This window comes from Neoarius graeffei, chromosome 14 (genome assembly GCF_027579695.1).
Source record: "Neoarius graeffei isolate fNeoGra1 chromosome 14, fNeoGra1.pri, whole genome shotgun sequence".
In the NCBI taxonomy this organism is placed as follows: Eukaryota; Metazoa; Chordata; class Actinopteri; order Siluriformes; family Ariidae; genus Neoarius; species Neoarius graeffei.
The window spans coordinates 64400479-64425027 of record NC_083582.1 but is presented as its reverse complement, the minus strand read 5'-3'; the positions used below and the strand labels follow the sequence as shown (position 1 = coordinate 64425027).

The following is a 24549-nucleotide window of genomic DNA, read 5'->3' as shown; positions in this document are numbered from 1 at the left end:
GAATATACATAAAAAGGACAATTATAAAAAGAAAATAAATAAAAAAATTACTTTCGTAATCTTCGAGTTGATTGGGCTCCCATTAAAGGGGAAGAAAGGGCAATATATACGGTTGCTGATGTGACAAAGTAACGTATTCTTAAGTATTCTATCAAATTTATGTACTAGAAAAGAACGAAATATCTTGGTAATTGTAAATATAATAGTCGGTATGCTAAACCGCACAAGAGTCGCCATTTTTAAAAGACCGTGACGTCAGCCCTACCCACTGCACTAGGAGAGAAGCGTGTAATTATGGCGTCAGGCGCATCAACTGAAAGCGACAGCTCTGTCGAATCGTACGAAGAGATCCCGCAAGACACACTGCAAGCAGGCTATGGCTTAGAAGGGTACCAGTTTGAACCTAGGAGAGGTACTCTCGACTCCGGTGATGACGAAAGAAGAGAAGAAAGCTCGAACTCGCTTGGTGTTTTTCAGCGGAAATGAGTGAAAAGACACGTCTGGAAGATCGTTATGCTTTCCATCGGTCCTGTTATTACACCCGAAAGCAACACACTGTGGCATTGTGTAGCCGATCACTTACAATTCATCCTACCTTCCGATTCACACGTGCTATTCCCAACCTCAATGACCCAACACAACTGGGCACATACATACGTCATGAGTGTTGCGCAGAGAAAATGAACGTGCATTCTGATTGGATGAAATTAATATCATGGCAGGCTGTTCAAATTGCGGAAATAGTTTGCTCGAGCTACTTTCAAAACACTATAACTTTCCAACCTTGGAACAAAAAACTTTTGTAAGTCTTGAATAAGGTTCGTCAATGTGTGTTTTATTGTTATATTTACTCTATATATTGCCCTTTCTTCCCTTTTAAAATGCAAGATATAATGCACAAACTTTGTCTATATAGGTTTTAGTACAAATGGAACGTGTTCGGGGGTAAGACCAAATACAATGAATGGAAAAGCAATTTTCTGTCATTTAAGCGCCACTCTAGTGAATATGGAAAGCTCATAAAAATCCCCTGATCCCATGCAAAAATTATGCATTTTAAAATGAGATTACAGTGTGGTTTTAAGCAAGCGTTATGAACACACATATATTTCTAGGCGCATTATCTATTAGCGGTATGATCAGTATAACTTTTTCCGTCTGATTTTCTTATTAATATACGTCACGAAACCAGTATAATGCTGCACTGATGCTATGGACCTGCATTCTTCTTTCCAGGTTTTATTGCAGCTGACATTAAAGGCACAGGAGCCTTCACGCAGCTCTTCCTCATCACCGACTACCATGAGAACGGCTCTCTGTACGACTACCTGAAGTTCACCACCCTCGACACGCAGGCTCTGCTGAAGCTGGCATATTCTGCAGCATGCGGTCTGTGCCACCTCCATACCGAGATCTACGGCACGCAGGGCAAACCAGCCATCGCTCACCGAGACCTGAAGAGCAAGAACATACTCATTAAGAAGAACGGCACCTGCTGCATCGCTGATCTGGGTCTGGCTGTTAAATACAACAGGTATGCATGCACACGATCTCTGTGTGATGGAGATGGATGGAAATAAAATATACAGAGAGGGGACATTACATTACATTACATGGTTGCGCGAAGATATGAAGTTTATCTTCGAGTGGTGAATAATATATTTTCACTTGCTTGCTTCGCTTACTTGTGAATATTTTTCAGTACGCGAAGATAAATTTCATATCTTCGCGCCGCTGTAATGTTCTTTTGAATCGGTTCCCAGGGTGTCCGCGGATCTTTAAAAAGTCTGAAAAAGTCTGATATACAGTATATGGCGTTTAAGGCCTTAAATAGCCTTATATTTTGCTAATATTTCGAAGTGTGGCATTAATTTTCATATGGGTGGCATTAAATTTCATCGGGGCACAAAAATGTTTGTACTTTTTTTTTTTTTTTTTTTTTTCCCGTGCTAACATTGTTCAATCAGCGCACGTCAATGTGTAACAAAAAGATGGCAAAAAGACTGCTCTGTACCTAAAAGTACAGGCGTCACACAACACTTAGGGGGCAGTGTTTTCCTTATAGTGTTGTGGGAAAAGATGAAGAAGTGGTTTCTTTAGCGTGGCAGACATGTAGGATGGGGAAGTGTAAGTTTAGGGACAAGTGGCTTGAGGACCAGAAATATAGCGGTTGGTTGTCAAAAGCAACGTCCGAAAACGAAGCTCGGTGTAAACTCTGCAAGAAAGACATAAAGTTGGGAACAATGGGCTCTACTGCCCTTGACGCTCACATGAAAGGGGAAAAGCATAAACACTTTGCCGCCAGTCAGGTAACAACAGTTCCCATGCAGATGTTTGCAGCACCGGTTGCAAACGTTGGCGCAAAGCCCACTTTAGGCCAATTTATGCTGACAACCCAGTCCTCGCAGACGGTGTCGCAGATAGTGTCTGCGTAGCCCCCCCACCTTCGCAGACGCTCTGCGCGCACCTCCCAAAAATTGTGACCACCGCAGAAGCCTCGCAGACAGTGTCGCAGACAAGAGGGCTCTGATTGGTCCACTCTACATCCGCTGTACACGCGCTTCCGCTTCCCTACATTCCCGGTTTTTGTTTTCACGACCGGCATTTTTAAAAACACGAGCGAAGATGGAGCAGCATGAAGAGCGGTTGATTGAGGAAGTACGTACATCTATACGACTCCAGTTCTAGTCATTATAAAAAAAAAGTTCTAGTCATTATAAGTAACCGGAGGATAAACACTCCACTAACCACACCCACCAACTACTCCTAGCGACTTCGTGCCCCCTTGCGTTGTGCCGGTGAATAACATCGCGCACGCCTATTACTCCCCGCTCAACAATAAATTACAACTGTCTGCGTAAAGCTATCTGCGAAAGCCTTGTCGCAAGAGCATGCAGAGGCCTTTTCCCTTCAGTGCCTACTTCTCCCAGCACAAGTGCCTTCGGTGCTTTCGCCTCGACCGCTACACTTAAGGCTGAAATATTGTGGGTTCTGCAAACGATTGACCGACACCACTCCTACAATTCGAACGAAGACGTGGGCACCGTCTTCAGGGCAGTGTTCCCTGATTCTGAATATGCAAAATCGTTTACTTGTGGGAAAGACAAGATTCTGCTCGTAAACTGGAGATGCACTGATTAAAATATAAATATGCTTTGATCATAATAGCCTAGAGTCTGATTTTTTTTTAAAATATTTTTTCCCCGCGGTAGTGGTCTTATTTTTTATTCTCACAGGTCTTAAAATGGCCTTAAAAAGTATTATTTTTGGTTATCAGAAATGTGCAGATACTCTGGTTCCCCATTTTGACAATGCACATCAAGTCAGTGGGGGGGGGGGAGAACACTGGGAGTGAAATATCAGGAATTATTATACATACAAGACACTTTTTCGATGGAATAAAACCTGTGTTCCATTCCCTTCTAGCAGGTTTCGTCCATTTGGTTTGATAGCATGCAATATTGTTAGCATATCGCTTATCCTACGTGTATTACGTCAGTCTACCCAATGGAGAATGAGCGTTGAGTATGGTTTACGATATTGCATGGTAGTCAAGACATAACGTCACACATCCGAGACGTAAAACTTCCACGCTAGCGAGTGACTGTGGCAATTTGTAAACAAACATGGCCGCCAGATTTGCTTCGTTAAATACGGAAGATTTTGAGAGAATTTTGAAAGAGAGCGACACGTCGAACACCCGAAAGGAATGTGTGTGTAGTATGATATTGGCTGCTTGTTTTTTTTTTTTTTTTTCATGGTCTTTCAGATGTATTCTGTTCAGCTACTCGTCTTCGACTTGTTCAGTATCATGCTAGCTGAATGGAATATATCAGATATACCACTCAACGCCAGCCAATATTATTTAAATATTTCACTCAGATCAGCAAAGTATTTCATAAAAATAAAAAAAATACAAGTTTTTCAGCACGAGAAGATAAGCTTCATATCTTCAAGCCAACATTTTTTGGTTTTTTTTTTTAAATAGACACATTCACAAAGAGTACCGATATATCATTCATCATTTATTTATTTATTTTTTAATTGCTATACAGTACAACAAAACAAAGACGATAGACAAAGGCAACAGTGCACAAACCCAATTAACACAAGATATGCAATGAACCAAGGGAGGAGGTAGATTTTCGAAAGTGCAAATTAAATCCTTAAGGGATTTATACAGCATCAGTGTGGCTTTTTATTTATTTGTATTACTATTTTCTACACCACAGAACAATACTGGGGCGGCACGGTGGTGTAGTGGTTAGTGCTGTCGCCTCACAGCAAGAAGGTCCGGGTTCGAGCCCCGTGGCCGGCGAGGGCCTTTCTGTGTGGAGTTTGCATGTTCTCCCCGTGTCCGCGTGGGTTTCCTCCGGGTGCTCCGGTTTCCCCCACAGTCCAAAGACATGCAGGTTAGGTTAACTGGTGACTCTAAATTGACCGTAGGTGTGAATGTGGGTGTGAATGGTTGTCTGTGTCTGTGTCAGCCCTGTGATGACCTGGCGACTTGTCCAGGGTGTACCCCGCCTTTCGCCCGTAGTCAGCTGGGATAGGCTCCAGCTTGCCTGCGACCCTGTAGAAGGATAAAGCGGCTACAGATAATGAGATGAGATGAGAACAATACTGAAGACTCCAAAACTTTGAAACAGCATAGGGCACACACACACGGACCAATGGGACATCCAAAAAGTAAAAAAATAAATAAATTCTCACACGTGACCTATAGAGATTTGTCATGGTTTTGAATCTGCATGTTCCTCCAGATGTAGCACATGTATATGAAAAATGAGTGATGTATTTCCTAGTAAAACACTCCTTTCAATATTTTTATACATATAAATGTTAGTTTGTGTTGGATAAGGGTGGCACTGCGGGGTCGGGTCACGATACGATGCGCATCGCAATATGGTGATGATACGGATCGCGATACACTGTACATTATCTGACATTTTGGTAAAATGTAATTCAGAAACAAGTAAAGGCCAATTTATGCTGACAACCCAGTCCTTGCAGATGGTGTCGCAGATGGCGTCTGCGAAGCCCCCCCCCCCCCTTCGCAGACGCTCTGCGCGCACATCCCAAAAATTGTGACCACCGTAGACAGTGTCGCAGACAAGAGGGCTCTGATTGGTCCACTCTACATCCGCTGTACACGCACTTCCGCTTCCCTACTTTCCCGGTTTGGTTTGTTTTCACGACCGGCATTTTTAAAAACACGAGCGAAGATGGAGCAGCACGAAGAGCGGTTGATCGAGGAAGTGAGGAAGTACGTACATCTATACGACTCCAGTTCTAGTCATTATAAGTAACCGGAGGATAAACACTCCACTAACCACACCCACCAACTACTCCTAGCGATTTCGCGACTTTGCGTCCCCTTGCGTTGTGGCGGTGAATAACATCGCGCACGCCTATTACTCCCCGCTCAACGATAAATTACAACTGTCTGCGAAAAGCTATCTGCGAAAGCCTTGTCGCAAGAGCATGCAGAGGCCTTAAAGTGCCATTCCACCATTGGATGTATTCTTTGGCATAAAATACAATATATTTTATGACAACATGACTAGACAGAGAAATCTTTTAGCTTCAAAATGATATATCAAACATATTTTTTTGACAACGACAAGTATATTAATTTTGCGACCAAAGTCACCTACCCTTTTAATTTCCGCGCGGTAGTGAAATGTGATGTCATCGGCAGGTTCCCCTTCTTGTGTACCACGTGTCGGTCTATTTTTAGACCAGGAAACCCCCAAAGTGAGAGAGTCATTTCTCCTCGTATATGGGGGCCAAGAAAATTGCGAAAAATTGAGTTAATCTTTCAGTTAGCTAGATTTATTGGTATTAGCTAGATTTATTGGTATTATTTTTATCGCGTTCTATCCGCCATTGCTGATAATATGTGCCATGTCATGTGGTACACAAGAAGGGGAACCTGCGGATGACATCACGCGCGGAAATTAAAAGGGTAGGTGACTTTGGTCGCAAAATTAATATACTTGTCGTCAAATTATGTTTGATATATCATTTTGAAGCTAAAAGATTTCTCTATCTAGTGATACCATTTATATATGTTGTCAAAATATATTGTATTTTATGCCAAAGAATACATCCAATGGTGGAATGGCACTTTAAAGTATGGCTGAAAATGCTAATGTCCTTTATTAGCTGGTTTGACAGACAAATTGCAGGGTTTTTTTTTTTTTTTAATATAAAGAACAGCAGGATGTCCACATTTTCTGGGCTGAGCAATGGCCTTTGGGCTGTAACTATATCACCAGCAGTTGAGAACGCGTTCGCTATGAGCGTTTTATCCTCCTTCGCTTTTTTTCTAACAAATATGATCGGATTTGTGAAATGTCAAATAACTACTGATTAACTCGCCACAAGCGAGTTATCACCACGCTACCTTAAAAACGTAAAGCAGAAATGATAGAAGGCACCAGCTTAGAAATGAAATCTCGCATGTTCACGTCCGCTTCCAACAGATCCCTGTTTAAGCAAGCGTGATTTTGCGAGATCCCAAATGGCGGCCCCCATTGCAAGACGCTTTGGAGCTGAACGAAGTAAAAATTTAGTTTTTTTTTTTTTTTTTCCAACGAAAATTGTTTTAAAACAAAAATGAATGAAATTACCATTTAGGGTAAGGTATTGCAATACTTGTAGACTATATAATGCGTGAATCGTGGCTGTAGAAATTGATACATCGGCGAATCGTGCCAGCCTTGGTGTTGGATATTGAATAAACCCTGTGCAGTCTTTCAGATGCCTGAATACATACTGAATGCATTCAATGGTCCATACGTCATCTTTACCCTGTTTCCCCTCAGTGACACTAATGAGGTGGACGTCCCTCTGAGTACACGGATGGGAACACGGCGGTATATGGCCCCTGAGGTTTTGGATGAGACGATGAATAAGAATCAGTTCCAGGCCTACATCATGGCAGACATCTACAGTTATGGCCTCGTGGTTTGGGAGATGGCCCGGCGATGTGTGACAGGAGGTCTGTTGTGCTCCGTTTCCGTTGTCTTTACGCGTCTCTGTCTCTCTAGCAACTTTAACATGCTACATGAGCATCTAAAGCATAGGTTGTCTAAATTCTTTTAACATCTCTACTTCCTAAACATGTTATTGAATGAATGATTGATTGATTCTGGTCCCATTTAAGTTCTGTTGTTTCTGAAGGCATTGTGGAAGAGTACCAGTTACCGTACTGGGATGCAGTTCCTTCAGATCCGTCTTACGAGGACATGAGGGAGGTCGTGTGTGTAAAAGGCATGCGGCCTACGGTCTCCAATCGCTGGAACAGTGACGAGGTAATGAGTTCTAGTTTTATTTTAATAAAGTCATTAAAGTACCAGTGAAAGAAAATATGGTTTGTAAATAGACATTGGTGCTTGTGTATTTTAAAGAGGAGCTGAAGTCATTTTTAAACTTGCTTTATTTCTTAATTAAGGCGTTTATTCAATTACGTTTTCGGTTTTATTAACCTTATATCGTGACTCGTATTGGCATATTATATTACACTTATCAGCCTTTTCAGTTCTTAGCCATGTTGAATGTAGTTCGTTTGGTCCACGGCAGGCGTCGCTTATCTGCGCGATCTTCACGAGACTTGTGCGAGACTTCAAGCGTGAAGTGTCAGCGCCGCCATTTTGAAAACTGTTTACACAGCGGCGAGATCATTCCAATTTAGATTAATTTCGAGATTTGCCAGCTTCATCAGTGATGGAGATTATTCCATACGACTTCAAACCAACGTGGAGTAGAGAAGAGTTGGAAAGACGACAGGATAAGGACTCGTCCGTCGTGCTGGTGTTTACATCATTACTGTCGCACAATTAAAACGTGCCAGATCAGGCGGCTGGTGGGTTTTCAAAATAATAAATGCATGCACGTATTTTTGTGATAAATGCATATTATACTGAGCGCATTTCCCACATAATCCTCAAAGGTTTCGGGCAGCACTACAAAATGGCATCCACACTATTATAGTGCCCTATATATTGAGTAGCGAGCGATTTTGTACACAAGGAAAACTTCCGGCTTGATTACGTCACCATTCGAAAGAGGGCACGCGCGTCTTTTGACAACGTTGGCAGATGCTGGTCACTTTGATTTCTGCTGTACGTTTTACTTCCGTCCTACAATGTCTCGCACAGGTCTCAGCAAATCTCGTTTACGGCCATTGCTTTGACATATGGACTGATATATTACAGAGCGTATTTCAAACAATCATAACTTGCTATAGCAGCGACAAAATAGCTATCAAACATGCATTCCTATATTTAATAAAATGAGAGAGATAGAATTTTGATAATAAATTTACCTTCAGTTCCCCTTTAATTTAAAAAAAAAAAACAGGAAACTTTTAGTATGTGCTTACTTTGTGACAAATTGGCTCCACAGCTTTAAACCAGTTCTGTGCAGTACAGAAGTTATAGTGGGATTTGGTGGGACATTGGACCTGGAAATGTTTATTCCATGTGTAAAGCTAACTAGTTAGCCAAATTAGCTGAAAAAGGAGATTGTTGGAATATTTTGGGAAAAAAATATAAATGTATCAGAAGGAACATTTTGAGAGGTTTGTCTACGGTTAAATAAATCTGAGAATATTTCGTCAACTTTCCGGGCCTTGTTAGTAGTTGACGGCTAGCTCAGTTAGCCAGTTGTTAGCAATATTAGGCTGTTTTGTATTTGGGAATTGGGAAAGACATGTATCTAAATTCTATCTTCATAGACCCTGGACAAAGATGGACCTGTAGGTGATGTGTATTTCTTGGCCATTTCATTAGGATTCAACTTAGGATTTTCTTCATAGACTTTAATGGTTACTGAATAATTCAGAAATGATGTATTTCCAGGGATATTTTAACCCTTTCACCACTGCAAACCGCTGTATCAGTCTGCAACACTGCAAAAAAAAAAAATTTGAAAACTGAATTTGAGGAGAAAATTACTTTTTTGAAATTCTTTCTGCATGGACAGATATATATATATATATATATATATATATATATATATATATATATATATATATATATAATCTCCCAGGCCTCTGGTAGAGGACCCGAGCTTGAGAATGACATGACATGGGGATATATATATATATATATATATATATATATATAAAAAAAATCTCCTTCTCACCCCCGGCAGGGGGGTGGTATCCATGTTATCCTCAAGCTCGGGTCCTCTACCAGAGGCCTGGGAGATTATTTATTTATTTATTTATTTATTTATTTATATATATATATATATCTCCCAGGCCTCTGGTAGAGGACCCGAGCTTGAGAATGACATGACATGGGGAGATATATATATATATATATATATATATATATATATATAAAATCTCCTTCTCACCCCTGGCAGGGGGGTGGTATCCATGTTATCCTCAAGCTCGGGTCCTCTACCAGAGGCCTGGGAGATTATTTATTTATTTATATATATATATATATATATATATATATATATATATATATATATATATATATAAAAATTATAATTGGTAAGACCTCATCTTGGAATAAGCTGGTTGTGGTCTGGAACTAGGTTTAACGATGTCAGAATTGGTGTCTTGTATTTGTCTAACAGCTGAAATGATTTAGCATTTCCTATTCAAAAAAGATTTCACTTTTTTTGCAGTGAAAATATGCAGTCTTTCAACACGACAGACCGTGAAAGCAGTCTCGTGTATTGATCACCATTATCACGGCAGACCACTATTCCTGTCTCATTGTAGTAGGGAAACATGTGTGCGCGCGCATGTACATGTGTGTACTATATGCTGATTGGTTGAGAAGTTGGATTCCCTAGGATTTCTTATGATGTAATTTAGAGAAGTACAATGTTATTTTATGTTAATTAGGGTTACGCATCTTTCTTTTGGTACGTATAAATGGATAAAATGCAAGTTTCCTTATGAATATTATTAGTCACGGTTATAATAAATTGCTAAAATTTCAAACTAGAATAATTTGTTTTATTCACATAGTATTATTTGATTTAATACACAACATCATTACATCAATTTCTTCTCATTTGCTACATGCACTAACGGGCTTTTATACAGTTGTGTATTAAATCACATAATACTATGTGAATAAAACAAATTATTCTAGTTTGAAATTGTAGCAGAATTCCTCTAAAATTTCAAACTAGAATAATTTGTTTGATTTCACATAGTATTATTTGATTTAATACACAACTGTATAAAAGCCCGTTAGTGCATGTAGCAAGTGAGAAGAAATTGATGTAATAATGTCTTTAAAATTGTTATGGTTTGTTTTTATCCCCTGCTGGCTGAAAGGTCCGGAGGGGGATTATGTCGTGGCGACGTCTGTCCGTCCCGGGAAGGGTGCTCACATTTTGAAATCGACTCCTCTCACAATTTTAGGACAAATTTCACGAAACTTGACAGGATTCTTTGTCTGTAAATCCTAGGTCACAACCGGACGCACGATTTTTTGGCCGTGCGATTTTTGGTGTTTCCCAAATCGCTGCTTTTTTTTGTTTGTTTGTTTGTTTGTTTTTGTTCGTGGAGAAAGACACATGTTGGCCATAAGTTTGTCTTGCAACCTGAAAAAAACGTAAGCGTCCGTAGAGTTTGTTTGACATGACAAAGAACCTCTGCGGCCGGTCTACAGCTCAAAAATCAGCACGTCACACGCGCGCCCTCCGTGCGTTTTTTGCATGTAGACCGGCCGTAGGAGCATGTACGGCCAGTTGTGACCGAGGCATAATGCGCATATTGCAATTTCGTTCAACCTCGTCGCATTTTACCAGCGTTATGGCCTAGTTGCCAGCGGAGGATATTGTGCTCTCAGAGCACTCTTGTTAGCAATGTTTTGGCCAGATTGTATATTTTAAAGATAATTTAAAAAAAATTACCTATAATTTATATTTGCACACCTGTGTATTTACTTGTATTCAGTTTATCAAAGTGTTGCGTATTCTTGAAGCAGAATTCCTCTAGTTTCCAGTGGTACCAAATATGGCACACATTCTAGTTCACTATAATTTTTTTTTCTTTGAGTTGTGTACTGGTTTATATTGAACTTATCAGAGTTGCTTAGTGTTCGTGGTATTTCTTGTAGTTAAGTCGTATATTGTTGATGGCAGTCTGTATATAAAGTTACACAGTGGTGAAAGAGTTAAAGCTCAATTTGGTGACATGATCCTGCTTACAGAATGTATTTTTTTTTAATATATTTTTTTCCCCACAGTGTCTCAGAGCCATGTTGAAGCTGATGTCCGAGTGTTGGGCCCATAACCCCGCCTCTCGCCTCACTGCTCTGAGAATAAAGAAAACACTCGCCAAAATGGTGGAATCTCAAGACATCAAAATATGACCTGTTCATCCCTCCACATTACACTGTGTGCTTCAGAGGCAGAGTGGAAATGTGAACTGTTATGAAACAGGACTTGTTCCCCGAGTTCCCAAACATAAATGTGAAGCAGAGCGCTATGGAGCAGAGCACTTCTTCTCTTTCGCTGAAATCCCTCCATGTCCTTGTAGCACCCTCTGCTGGACCGGGAGTGCCATGTCACCACTAGAAAGAACTACGGACAAGACCAAGTGTGGGTCTTTTTGGATCCGAAACACTAACTCGGAGTAGATCGATCAAGCTGTACCCCTACTTCAACCGTCCATCCTCTTTTACTTTAGACACTCTATTGGGAGAGATCTGCCAAATAAATCGCTTTCCGTGAAAGCTGTGTGTCGTCGTGCATATGGCAGCACATGCCAACAGAGTGGCAAACCTGAAGTATAGGGATGTTTTGGAGAAGGTGGATTTATTCTCTGTATGGTATCGTTCTTCCATCCTTCATCAGTCAGAGAGACGTATGCATCAAAGCGGAGGTATTTTCTCTCTCGCAGACTCAGTGACTGCTCTGGATGCGGACTATGTGCAGCACACAATACATGTGCAAAAGAACGCGTGCTGTTATTTTAAATGATCTCATATTATTATAGATACGTAACTATTATTCTCAATAATGTTATTGATATTTAAAAAATAATCATGTGAAGAATTTCTTACACATTCTCTATTTTAAAAAAAATCTGTCGGATTGATTAATATCGACGTGCTGTCAAAAAATGTTTGGGTGATTGTAATTAGTGAGGACGGAAGTACAGGAACAGGGTCGTTTCAACCTATAAGCGGCGTCGCTGAGGGCCCACAAGACTAGTGGGCGCTATAAGAATGCGTGAACAGGACTCGCAAAGGTTTAGAAACGGGCTTGGGCATTAACACGGTCAGGACGGATTTTCCTCACCATCGGACACGAATCATTCACTTTATAAACGGCAGTGCTGTCAGTCATGTATTCTGGCTGAATAACAAGCATGGTTTGGTTGTCTGTGATGTAGTGCCATGTAGCCTCACTTCATCATCCACATTTCCTTTTACAGTTCACACTTCATCTGCTGCCACTTTAGATAAAAGTGACTTACAGTTGAGACCGAATGCAACCGAGCAGTTCTGGGTTAAGGGCCTTGCTGCTCATGGACCCAACTAAAACCCTAACCAATAACCTTTTTATCATGCCAATAAATCACATTAATACCTGCCAGGTAGGATTCACATGAGTTTACGTTTAAGAGTTTTGGTTAATGTGACTGATTTGATTTTTACTTATAGAATCTCCAAATATCAGATGGGATTGAAGAATACAATTGCATGTGCTATTTATTCTAATCATGTCATGTTGAATGAACTATTGTGGTGAAAAAATAAAATACTCATTTTTAAGTGATGTACTCAATATTAGTACAGAGCAGCTTAACATTAGCGTCATGTCCTGTTTTTATTGTACAGGTAAAACTGGCCAAAAAAAATCTGAATATCAGTAGCTCTCTAAAAGAATCTTATTTATATTACATTACAGGCATTGAGCAGATGCTCTTCTTCAGAGTGACGTACAACATACATCATATCTAGAGCAGCCTGGGGAGCAGTTAGAGGTTGGGTGCCTTGCTCTAGGGCATTTTTAGCCATTCCTGCTGGTCCAGGGAATCAAACCAGTGACTTTTTGGTCCCAAAGCTGCTTCTCTAACCATTAGGCCATGACTAATGGTTGGAGAAACCTTTAAAAAAAAAAGTTACCTTTTTTAAAATGAAACCTCTGACTTGGACTACGTTCAGACTGCACCCTGAAACGACCCATATCCGATTTTTTTTTTTTTTTTTTTTTGGCCCATATGCGACCTGTATCCGATTTGTTATTGACAATCTGAACGACACAGATCCGATTTTTTTTCACAGATCCGATTTTTTTTGCAACCCAGGCCGCTTGGATATGTGGTCCTAATTCCGATGCATATTCGTTATTTTCACATGCGACTGCAGTCTGACCAGACAGGTCGCATTCATGCGACCTACACTTCATCAACAAGAGACAAACGTCACTATTCTGCGTTGGCTAATCCCGCCTCTTTGGTGGAAAACAACATTTGTACAGTTTACAGAATTTAAATAGACTTTTATAGAATTGATCAAGCTAATGGTAGATTTGGTAGGGACCTGGATGTTGATCTGTTAGCCTGATTAAATAAAACAGTTTCTATAACTGACTTGTAACTTAAACCATCCTGTATTACAAGATTATAAGATTGTTCTGGAAATTTCCAGTAATTTGACACCTTCGGTCTCATTAGTCTGCTGCCCACATTAATCAGATTATTGTGTGAGTTCCGCTGCAGCCACAAAAACCACATCGCCAGGTCTCGCCTCATCTCCATTCTTTACTTGCAAACTTGAAGAGTGCGCTTTTTTTTTGCTTACGTATTACGTAGATGTGCTTATTACGTGTCAATTTGCGCATGCGGGACACTTTTGGGTCGTTTTCCGTTCATATTGGAGATCGCATACAAGTCTCATATAATTGGTAATGTGAACTAGCCTGGCTAACACGACTTCAAAGCTCTCCGAGCATTTGGTCTGGCCAAGCTATTAAGCCAAACCGTTTCCCAGAGCCCGTGGTTGACCCGCCTCCCTGAAATGTCTCAGTTTGCTACTGGTCGAAGCCAGAAAAGGCTGTGACGAAGCTTAAACCAGTCACATCACTCTTTCCTCTGACGTATGTGACGCGACGGGGCTAACTGGTAGATTAAACTCTTACCGAAGCCGGTCGGGAGCAAGGCGAAAACGTCCTTCCTTTCAATAAATACCTCCAGGGCTGCTCTTTGCTCCGTTTTCAATGAGAACTTCCCGTTGAATGCTTTCAATACAGCATCTACCGCTGTGTCAAAGGCTTGCCGCTGCTCCATGTTCGTGATGTGAATGAAGCGCTTCCGGCATAGATTCTGTAAACAATCTATGGCTTCCGGTCGCAGTTCTACTACGTCACTGCCTTGAACACGCCTCTACCCAGGGCCGTTGGGGATGCTCAAAGTTGATTGGTTCCCGATTTTTCGGGAGCTTGGAAATGCTGTAGATAGCCTGCCTGGCCAGACTAAGCTCGCAACAGGCCCTCGTGTTGCGTCACGCTTAGGATGGGCGGGCCCAGGCTAAATTTGAACGGCCTAACAAAAAAATTGGATTTCACAACAAATCGGATATGGGTCGTTTCAGGTTGCAGTCTGAACGTAGTGTTAAGAATTATACCAGAAAATATGCAGTGTGTATTGATTCCAGTAATCACATGAATTCTGCTAAAAAAAAAAAACAACTCCATTGTGCTTATTGACTGTGTGCCTATATTTAACCTGGACAATTGAAATTTAAGTAACTATTTATTTTAAATGCATTATTCCCACTAAAACCCTTTAATACCCCAACAATGGCAATGTTATGCATCCGAGAGAGAAACCGTTTCTGGGACTTGATTTTGCGTTCAGTGTTCTGACCTTCAAAATACAGTGTTTCCACACCACGGTTAATGTGTTCTTATGCATCAGAGCTCGTTTGTGTAATTCCTAAAGCTCAGCATCTATGCACTCAATCAGTTCGTCAACGCATGACCAGTACCTTGTTCTTGATTTAAATGTGTTGTAGCCAGTAGAAATGAATCTGTATCATGAATTAACTGCAGAATCTTTTATCCTTGTCTTATATGTCCAATGTGCAAAAGGAGCTTGTGTAGAAAGGATTTCTTTTTTTTTTTTGGTTGGTTGGTTTATTTTGTACAGCATCTGGGTTAAAGAAAGGTGCCTTATGTTTACCAAGAAAAGCTGTTCTGTACACAATTTGTCCAATGTATCAATTTTAAAGTAAATTACAATATTTTAGTATGCAACCCTTTGTAATTCTTTTGTCCATATAAGGTTGTGTTTCTCCACGTACTTGAATTATGCAGGTCAGGAGGTTGTTAAAGCAGATACGCGGAACCTTTTATTTTTAAATGCATTTCTGAGTGGACAGTATCTCCATCCTTGACTCTTGTATGCTGCATAAATAGGAATAAATTGAGAGTTAAAATCGACCGCAAAGTTGGCATTTGAGCTGCCTCACTGAGCCAGCCAGCCCTGAGCGCGTGACGTCACAGCGGTAACCGGTTTTAAGGCCGAGGCCTTTGACAGCTATAGACCAAAGTCAGATAAATAAAAATTTATGGTGAAAGTAAGAAATACCGTTACCGACTTGCTCAACTAAGACTGATTTGACTTCACTGATTGTGGGTTGACTCTCATTAAAACAGGATAGGCGTTATAACTTGTGCAACATACAGTGCTCAGCATAAATGAGTACACCCCCTTTGAAAAGTAACATTTTAAACAATATCTCAATGAACACAATTTCCAAAATGTTGACAAGACAAAGTTTAATAATATAACATCTGTTTAACTTATAACGGGAAAATAAGGTTAATAATATAACTTAGATTACACATTTTTCAGTTTTATTCAAATTAGGGTGGTGCAAAAATGAGTACACCCCACAACAAAAACTACTCCATCTAGTACTTTGTACGGCCTCCATGATTTTTAATGACAGCACCAAGTCTTCTAGGCATGGAATGAACAAGTTGGCGACATTTTGCAACATCAGTCTTTTTCCATTCTTCAACAACGACCTCTTTTAGTGACTGGATGCTGGATGGAGAGTGATGCTCAACTAGTCTCTTCAGAATTCCCCAAAGAGAATAATTTCTTTACACCACAAAGGTGAAGGCTAAAAGATCATTAGCAAAGCTTTACTTATCAGTCAGAATACTGTTGCAAAAGTAGTGCAAAAATTTAAGAAAGATGGAACTGCAACCATCTCACAGAGACGTCCAGGTCGTCCACGGAAGTTAACACCTCGACAGGAGCGTCTTCTGATGAGAAGGGTTGAAGAAAATCGGCATGCAAGTTCACTGCGGTTCTCTAAAGAAGTAGAAAGCCAAACTGGGGTGACTATTTCCCATGACATAATACGGCGTACACTGCAGAGGAATGGCATGCATGGATGCCGTCCACGAAAGAAGCCTCTCCTAAAGCCCAGGCACAAAAAAGCCCGCCTAGAGTTTGCCAGGGCCCATGCTGACAAAGATGAAGACTACTGGGACTCTATACTCTGGAGTGATGAGACCAAGATAAATGTTTTTGGAACTGATGGCTTCAAAACTGTATGGCGTCGCAAAGGTGAGGAATACAAAGAAAAATGCATGGTGCCTACAGTGAAACACGGTGGTGGCAGTGTCCTTATGTGGGGCTGCATGAGTGCTGCTGGTGTCGGGGAGCTGCATTTCATTGACGGCATCATGAATTCACAGATGTATTGCTCTATACTGAAAGAGAAGATGCTACCATCACTCCGTGCCCTTGGTCGTCGTGCACTTTTCCAACATGGCTAAACACACACCTAAGGCCGCTGTTGGATTTCTGAAGAAGAACAGGGTGAAAGTGATTCAGTGGCCAAGTACGTCTCCTGATCTGAACCCAATCGAACACCTATGGGGAATTCTGAAGAGACAAGTTGAGCATCACTCTCCATCCAGCATCCAGTCACTAAAAGAGGTCGTTGTTGAAGAATGGAAAAAGATTGATGTTGCAAAATGTCGCCAACTTGTTCATTCCATGCCTAGAAGACTTGGTGCTGTCATTAAAAATCATGGAGGCCATACAAAGTACTAGATGTAGTAGTTTTTGTTGTGGGGTGTACTCATTTTTGCACCACCCTAATTTGAGTAAAACTGAAAAATGTGTAATCTAAGTTATATTATTGACCTTACTTTCCCGTTATAAGTTAAACAGATGTTATATTAAACTTTGTCTTGTCAACATTTTGGAAATTGTTCGTGTTCACTGAGATTGTTAAAAATGTTACTTTTCAAAGGGGGTGCACTCATTTATGCTGAGCACTGTACATGTACATGCATGCATTTTCACTGATAAAACGTAAAAGGCTCGTTAAATAATCAGATGAACTGAGACGATCACATTCTGAAACAAATTAAATAATCTTATACCGGTAACTTAAACACACAATACAAGTTACATGCATTAATCTAAATGTAGGTAAACAAGTGTTTTTGTTGTTTTGTATCCAAATGAGAGTCGGAGCTTACCCGTCTGTGTTCTCGCTTCTTGAAGCTGTGGCTGATTGTTTTGAAACAATCTGACTTTCAGTTCTCTGTTCGTTCGCTTCTTCCACGTAAGGGCGAGATATTGCTGCTGCGGCAAGCATATCCAGCGGAGAAATCAGATGGCTGGTCCACTCATTCTCCATTTTCTCCATACTGTGTACTCCGCCATTACTGCTCGGCTCAGGCAATTACTAAAACCCGGGACGGGTCACCGGTTTTAGCAACAACCACAGGAAGGTCACTGCCCAAGCGATAATGTGTCCCATTCCGTCCTGGGTTTTAGCAACAACCCTCGGCTCACACTCCAGGAGAACTGGTACAACTGAACTTGCTTTCCTTTTCTTATAGTTTTATTTTTCTTAAATTGTTGGTACTGCACCCTCTTTCAATACGGGCTTATAGCCATCGCTCCTCAACAGATCAGAGGTCTCGTACGAGTCTTCAGTAAACTGTGCAGAGGAGAGACCACTTCGTAGGTGCCCAATGTGCCTGTGAACTTCTCGCAAAACGTGTCCAAATCTTTGCAGTTTGAGCATTCTTAGGCCATGAATGCAACGTAAATCCACCTTCTGTCATGTTGCTGCACCGCCAGCAACACATCTACCGTATGTGGCATGGCGATAAATTAGCTCAAAATGGAGGATCGGAGTTAGTCAGCTCTGTGTTTTAGTATAGTGGAAATGGCGATGAGACCGATAGACTTCCTGCTGTGACGTCACAGATGTCAAGGTCATTCACTCAGACCGCTACCTATATAAATCACTTTAATCCTAAAAATTACTATTAGATTTATTGTTAACACTTAAACTATTCCTGTGAGGTCTCAAGGCATTTATAAACGAAAAGTGAGGCCATGGTTCTGCGTATCTCCTTTAAAGTGAACCATCAGGGAACATGCTAATAAGGTAAGACAAGTATGGTGTCTTGTGTAGATAATCATGTTTGGCTAAAGAACCATGTCCTAAAAATGTTGTGGATTGATGTTAGACCTAAGGGTAGTATCTAACTAGGCTGTGACAAATTGCGAACGTTTGCGAGAGGGTTTCAAAAGAGTCTTGAAACATTTGCGGGGCTTCTCAATTTCCTCGCATGAGTCGCAAAGTGTCGCTCCTTCGTCGCTGAGATTTTGAACCTGTTCAAAAAATTAGTGTGACAATTTCTCTCAAAATGGCCACAAATGCATTGCTGGTGTCGCAAAGCCGTCGCGAACCCTTCTCACGTCAGTTTCTGTGAGGCTTTCTCTACTTCCCTGCCTGCCGAGGGAAAGCCGGGCTGCGACAGCCTGCGACTAGTTGGAGACACAACAATTGTGGTAAAATATGCGAATATCAATTCCATGTGATTCTAAGTGAAAATTGTTGCTAATTCACATTTTATCGCAATTGTTGTCTCCAACTAGTCACAGGCTGTCGCAGCCCAGTGAGATACTGGCTTAAGACTCGTGCCATAACCACCATGAACTAGTTGAAAACTAGCTAGCTAAGAAATGAACGCTTTTCAAATGCACATAGTGGTGGAAGATAAGCAGTATAAAAAAATAAACCAGAATACATTTGTCGCACCATGGGATTTTTGTACCAGATGTGTTGTTTACAGAATGCGTAGAAATGGTGTTGAAAAGCGTGTGATATTTTGCACCGTTTTCGTTGCCTGAGCCAACAAATAATCACTTCAATAGCGCCCCTATGAGATACATTTACCACTTTTAATATCATCCACGACTGAAACAAGTTATAGATCTTACTTCTGCCATAAAAATGCGTCAAGCGGTTTTCGCGTAACATTAGCTTGGTGGTGTTAATAGTCCACCATGTGTTTTCTTGACCTTCTGAGCAACAATTTGTGGTCTGTTGCTCAACAAATCTGGGAAATTTGCCAGTAATCTACAGTCGAGATTGCCTCCTACCTGATGGATTCGCAAGGTTCTGTATCATCTGCAGTCAGTGCCTGGAAAATGGACCATTTTGGGCTGTGCGCACATGACGTCATGTCCGATTTACAGTAACTTCCCTTGGTCCAATTTCACTTTGGTTTGTATTTCCTGCATACGGAAGCTTGGTAGTTTAATGCAGCAGGTCTCATCCAAAATCCGTAATCTGAGCATCTGGTATGAAAATCTGGTGCACTGATGTTTACTAAATTGGGTTTAACAGTTAATGAATGGCAGGTAATACATCAACCTTAAATCTTTTTAGGTAAAACTGCTACATGTAGATATTTGGTAGCTCATTGTCTCTATTGCTTGCTTCTATCTTGGCTATACTACCGTTCAAAAGTTTGGGGTCACCCAGACAATTTTGTGTTTTCCATGAAAAGTCACACTTTTATTTACCACCATAAGTTGTAAAATGAATAGAAAATATAGTCAAGACATTTTTCTGGCCATTTTGAGCATTTAATCGACCCCACAAATGTGATGCTCCAGAAACTCAGTCTGCTCAAAGGAAGGTCAGTTTTATAGCTTCTCTAAAGAGCTCAACTGTTTTCAGCTGTGCTAACATGATTGTACAAGGGTTTTCTAATCATCCATTAGCCTTCTGAGGCAATGAGCAAACACATTGTACCATTAGAACACTGGAGTGATAGTTGCTGGAAATGGAGATATTGCACCAAAAACCAGACATTTGCAGCTAGAATAGTCATTTAGCACATTAGCAATGCATAGAGTGTATTTCTGATTAGTTTAAAGTGATTTTCATTGAAAAGAACAGTGCTTTTCTTTCAAAAATAAGGACATTTCAAAGTGACCCCAAACTTTTGAACGGTAGTATATAATTAAGGTGGGGTTTACATTAGACCGTATCAGCGGATCATCAGATTAACGTTTTTAAAATGATTCGCGTGCACACAGCAACGCCAATACACGGATACGCTAATCACATGACTAATTAGACGGCAATGTGTAAATTTCTCCTCAGCGGCTCGGCTCCGTAGGCATCCTGCGCTCCAAATCACTCCGCCCTGAACAGCGAGTGCCCTCTGGAGGGTGCGCACTCCGGCCCTGCGCAGCTCACAGAGCGCGCGAGTGAAGCGCACGAGCAGTGATTCGGGACTGCGCCGCTGTGTGTGTGATCCCAGTGCATATCGGGCATGCGCAAGTCACTTACCACTTGCAAGTGGAAGGATGGCAAGCCTAAAGACAATCATAACTACACAATGGGCAGTATTTGCATCAGTATTTGCAGTATTTTCATACTTTTATACTCTTTAATGAAAGGTGATACAAGGTGGAAGTCCGCGCCGTTTTTCAGCAGTCGCGTCACATGACCAACGCCAGCGAATCAGGAAGGTGGATGTCACAGTGACGTTGTCCAATGACGACGTCAGATAGAGCTCAGCACTGCGTTTCCGCGCATCACAATGTTTACACAGCACCGGATCAAATACGAACTGGGTTGAATACGTGGGCCCTGGCGGATTCAAGTTGTTCCGCCTGTGGAGTCGTTTTCCCAGCGTTTTAATGTGCACGGACAGTGCATCCGCGACGAAAACGAGACAGATACGGTCTAATGTAAACCCCACCTTAGTGGAAAGTATTTAGTCTGTGTTAACCTGTCTTTGATGACTGTGATATCCACTGGGTGGGTTAACAAACGGGTCTTGACGACAAGAAGATTGGTTACTGGAGTTGCTCTTTACATTTAGCACTTGCTCTTCAGTGCTGTCTTTGGGAATGTTTCACAACCTGTACAAGATCTACATTTCAGTTGTGCTTTTATTTGAAGCTGAACTGCTATTTGTAGCAATCAAGCAAGCTCAAACAATTTGTTTTACAAATGGCCACAAGGGGGCACTTGAATAAAAAGCTCTCCAACAACAACACAAAAAAAACCAATGGACCTTGATCTTTGGTGGTTTTACACGATGCATTAAAGTATAGCAGGCAGTAACTCAGTTACTTCTAGGTCTCTGTCATGTCCTTATCCTCGGTGTTGAACAGAAGGATCCCTGAGAATGTATGCTCGTGAAGAGATTACGGTTCCCTTCACAGGCTCCAGTGTGACTCCCTCATCCATCTCAAGCTTCAGGAGACATGCTTGCCTCAGACACCGTACCTCCTCCTATCCCAGCCTGAGGAATGCCACAGGAATGATGCCATGCTTGAATTGGGACAGAAATGGCCCGGTCTAATGTCAGGTACAGGCCAGTGTGAGGTGCATAACATGCTTAAGTAAAGCACTGCCATGGTTTAGAAACACCTTTTTGTCTCTTGGACTTGTCCTGTAATGGACGCCGCTGGTGAACACCACAGGAGAGCGATGGCCATATAAGCATGTTGAATGAAAGAGTATGAAAGGACTGCTGTAACATTTTTGCGGATATTTCCAAAATTAAGTTGTATGATGGGTGATATGGCAAAAATGTTGGGATGCTGAATAAATAAATAAAAACAAGAAATTTTCTATTCAAAACTTTCAAAAACAATTTATAAAGAAAAAGGGAATGCTTAAAGTTGGTACAAAGAGAATATAATGTCTAATAATCAGATACTTATTAGATTAAGCAAACATGGGTTTATAAAAGCAACAACACTTGATATCCACAATGCGCAAAAAAAGTTTCATGTTGTGTTATCGTTAAAATATGCCATCCAGCCCTGGTGGTCTTGTTAAAATTGGAAAAAGGGCATAAAAGCATTAAACTTCCATATACATGACACATTTTTATAGTTTTCTGTAAACCAAATTTGTATTTCGCAGACATGCAAAATTCACAATTTAGTACGATTGTTCCATGAATGTTCCATCCCTACCCAACTTGCGTTATGCAAATGTGTCATAAAATCATTAATTCTCACTACAATTGTACACCTTAACCTCCTAAGGCCCAAGCTGTTTTTTTGCATGCATTTTTTATTTCTCTTTGCTATTTGGGCTTATTAGAACCTGATTAGAATAAAAACTAAGCATCATCGTTTGATAAGATGTACTTTTAGAGAAAAAGTATGTCCACATATGTGGATTCTTGTTCCGAATTTCTAAAAAGTACTGTCCACGCATGTGACCGCTAAGCCCTAGGAGGTTAAGGGATATTGTCTCCCTGGGAGAACCCTTAAAGCTAGACTGCCTTTCAGATTTTTCAAGTGTAGGTCATAAAAAGAATTTTCCCCAACACCCAATTATTTTTGTTTAGTGGACTGAAACCTACTGAATTCAAATCACAGACTTCAAATTGTATTTATTTTTTTTAAATGGAACAATTAATGAATTTAGGGCCACGTGGCCCTAAATTCTCGGCTATTTTTTTTCCTGCTTCACCATGACCCAATTCAAGATACTACAGTACATCATGCATGACATGGTGGGCTTTCCCCGTTCACACAAGGCATTGTGGGATACAAATTTGAAACAGGAGAGAAAAATGGCGGACGTGAGTGTGCGAATGAAACATGAAGACCGACTACAGTAACGGAAAGCGAGAAGAAAAGACGTTATGCTGTGAAGGAAAGGAAACGCAGGACCAAACTAATAAATATCGGCGGTCAGCGAGCACCTCGGTGTGATCAGCTGTTTGTTTAGCGACAGAATGATGGAACTGTCAGTGCACGCTCAAAGATAAACCTGTAGATGGCAGTAATGCAACACTGGCTGCCAGCTGCTGTAAAACCCGAAAGAAAGAAAAGAAGGTAAATCTGTGCATGTGCACACGGACTTCCTCTGTCTGCTTGATTGTGCGAAGCAAGCGATTTCATGCACATATTTGCTCGGGAATCCTCTCAAATTAAATAACTTCCCAGACACAGAATGGCCTGGGTTTATTATTATTATTATTATTATTATTATTAATTTGTTTATGTATTTATTTTTTGAAATATTACAGAAATAAACATATACAGTGGTATGCAAAAGTTTGGGCACCCCTGGTAAAAAATTGCTGTTACTGTGAACAGTTAAGCAAGTTGAAGATGAAATGATCTCCAAAAGGCATTAAGTTAAAGATGACTCATTCCCTTAATATTTTAAGGAAAAACAATTTTTTATTTTCATCTTTTACATTTTCTAAATGACAAAGGAAAAGGGCCCAAAGCAAAAGTTTGGGCACCCTGCATGGTTAGTACCCAGTAACACCCCCTTTGGCAAATATCACAGCTTGTAAACACTTTTTGTAGCCAGCTAATAATCTTTCAGTTCTTACCTGGGGGATTTTCACACATTCGTCCTTGCAAAAGGCTTCCAGTTCTACAAGTTTCTTGGGCTGTCTTGCATGCGCTGCTCTTTTGACATCTATCCACAGATTTTCAATGATGTTTAGGTCAGGGGACTGTGAGGGCCAGGGCAAAACCTTCAGCTTGGGCCTCTTGAGGGATTCCATTGTAGATTTTGAGGTGTGTTTTGGATCATCGTCTTATTGTAGGACCCGTCCTCTTTTTAACGTCAACTTTTTTACAGATGGTGTGATGTTTGCTGGTATTTATTCGAATCCATGCTTCCCTCGACCAATGAAATGTGCCCTGTGCCACTGGCTGCAACACAACCCCAAAGCATGATCGATCCACACCCATGCTTCAGAGTTGGAGAGGTGTTCTTTTCCTGGAATTTGGCACCCTTTTTTCTCCAAACATTGTGACGAAGGCATGTTTATTTTTAACTCATGTTGGTTTATTGTTTTGCTATTATATATAACTGGATGAGTCATTTATTGTTTGTGTTTATGCTCAGCCAAGGTGTTTATGAGATCTGTATTTAGAACATGTTTACCGAAAACACTGGCTACTCATTTCTTAGCACACAATGTTTGTATTGTGAACAGTGATGGACCATTAAATTTCATATTCGGGCAGGCACTTCCGCGCCAGCTCTAAAGAACAGGAAATAGAGTGAATCACACGGAGGTCTCCAGACCATTCCAGGAAGTTCTCCCTCACCTATATAAGGATCAGTCAGCGGTCAGTCGGGAAGGATTCACTTGGGTCTGCTATACTTGACTGCTATGCCACATCTGTGACTATTATAGTTTGGTGATTGAAGACTTTACATCTGGACTAGTGACATTATCGTCGTGCTTACACTCATTTGATCTGACAACTGG

At 40.8% G+C, this 24549-nt stretch overlaps 1 protein-coding gene across 2 annotated transcripts in view; it reads left to right on the top strand.

The window, feature by feature from the left end:
* Positions 1–15249, top strand: part of bmpr1ab (bone morphogenetic protein receptor, type IAb) — a 112298-nt gene extending 97049 nt beyond the window's left edge. For both annotated transcript variants that reach the window (XM_060940234.1, XM_060940233.1), the window contains exons 10-13: positions 1237–1534; positions 6831–7006; positions 7189–7319; positions 11232–15249. In XM_060940234.1, coding sequence (XP_060796217.1) covers positions 1237–1534; positions 6831–7006; positions 7189–7319; positions 11232–11357 — 731 coding nt within the window. In that variant the 3' untranslated portion in view covers positions 11358–15249. The remainder of the gene's footprint in view (positions 1–1236; positions 1535–6830; positions 7007–7188; positions 7320–11231) is intronic.
* Positions 15250–24549: the final 9300 nt, after the last annotated feature.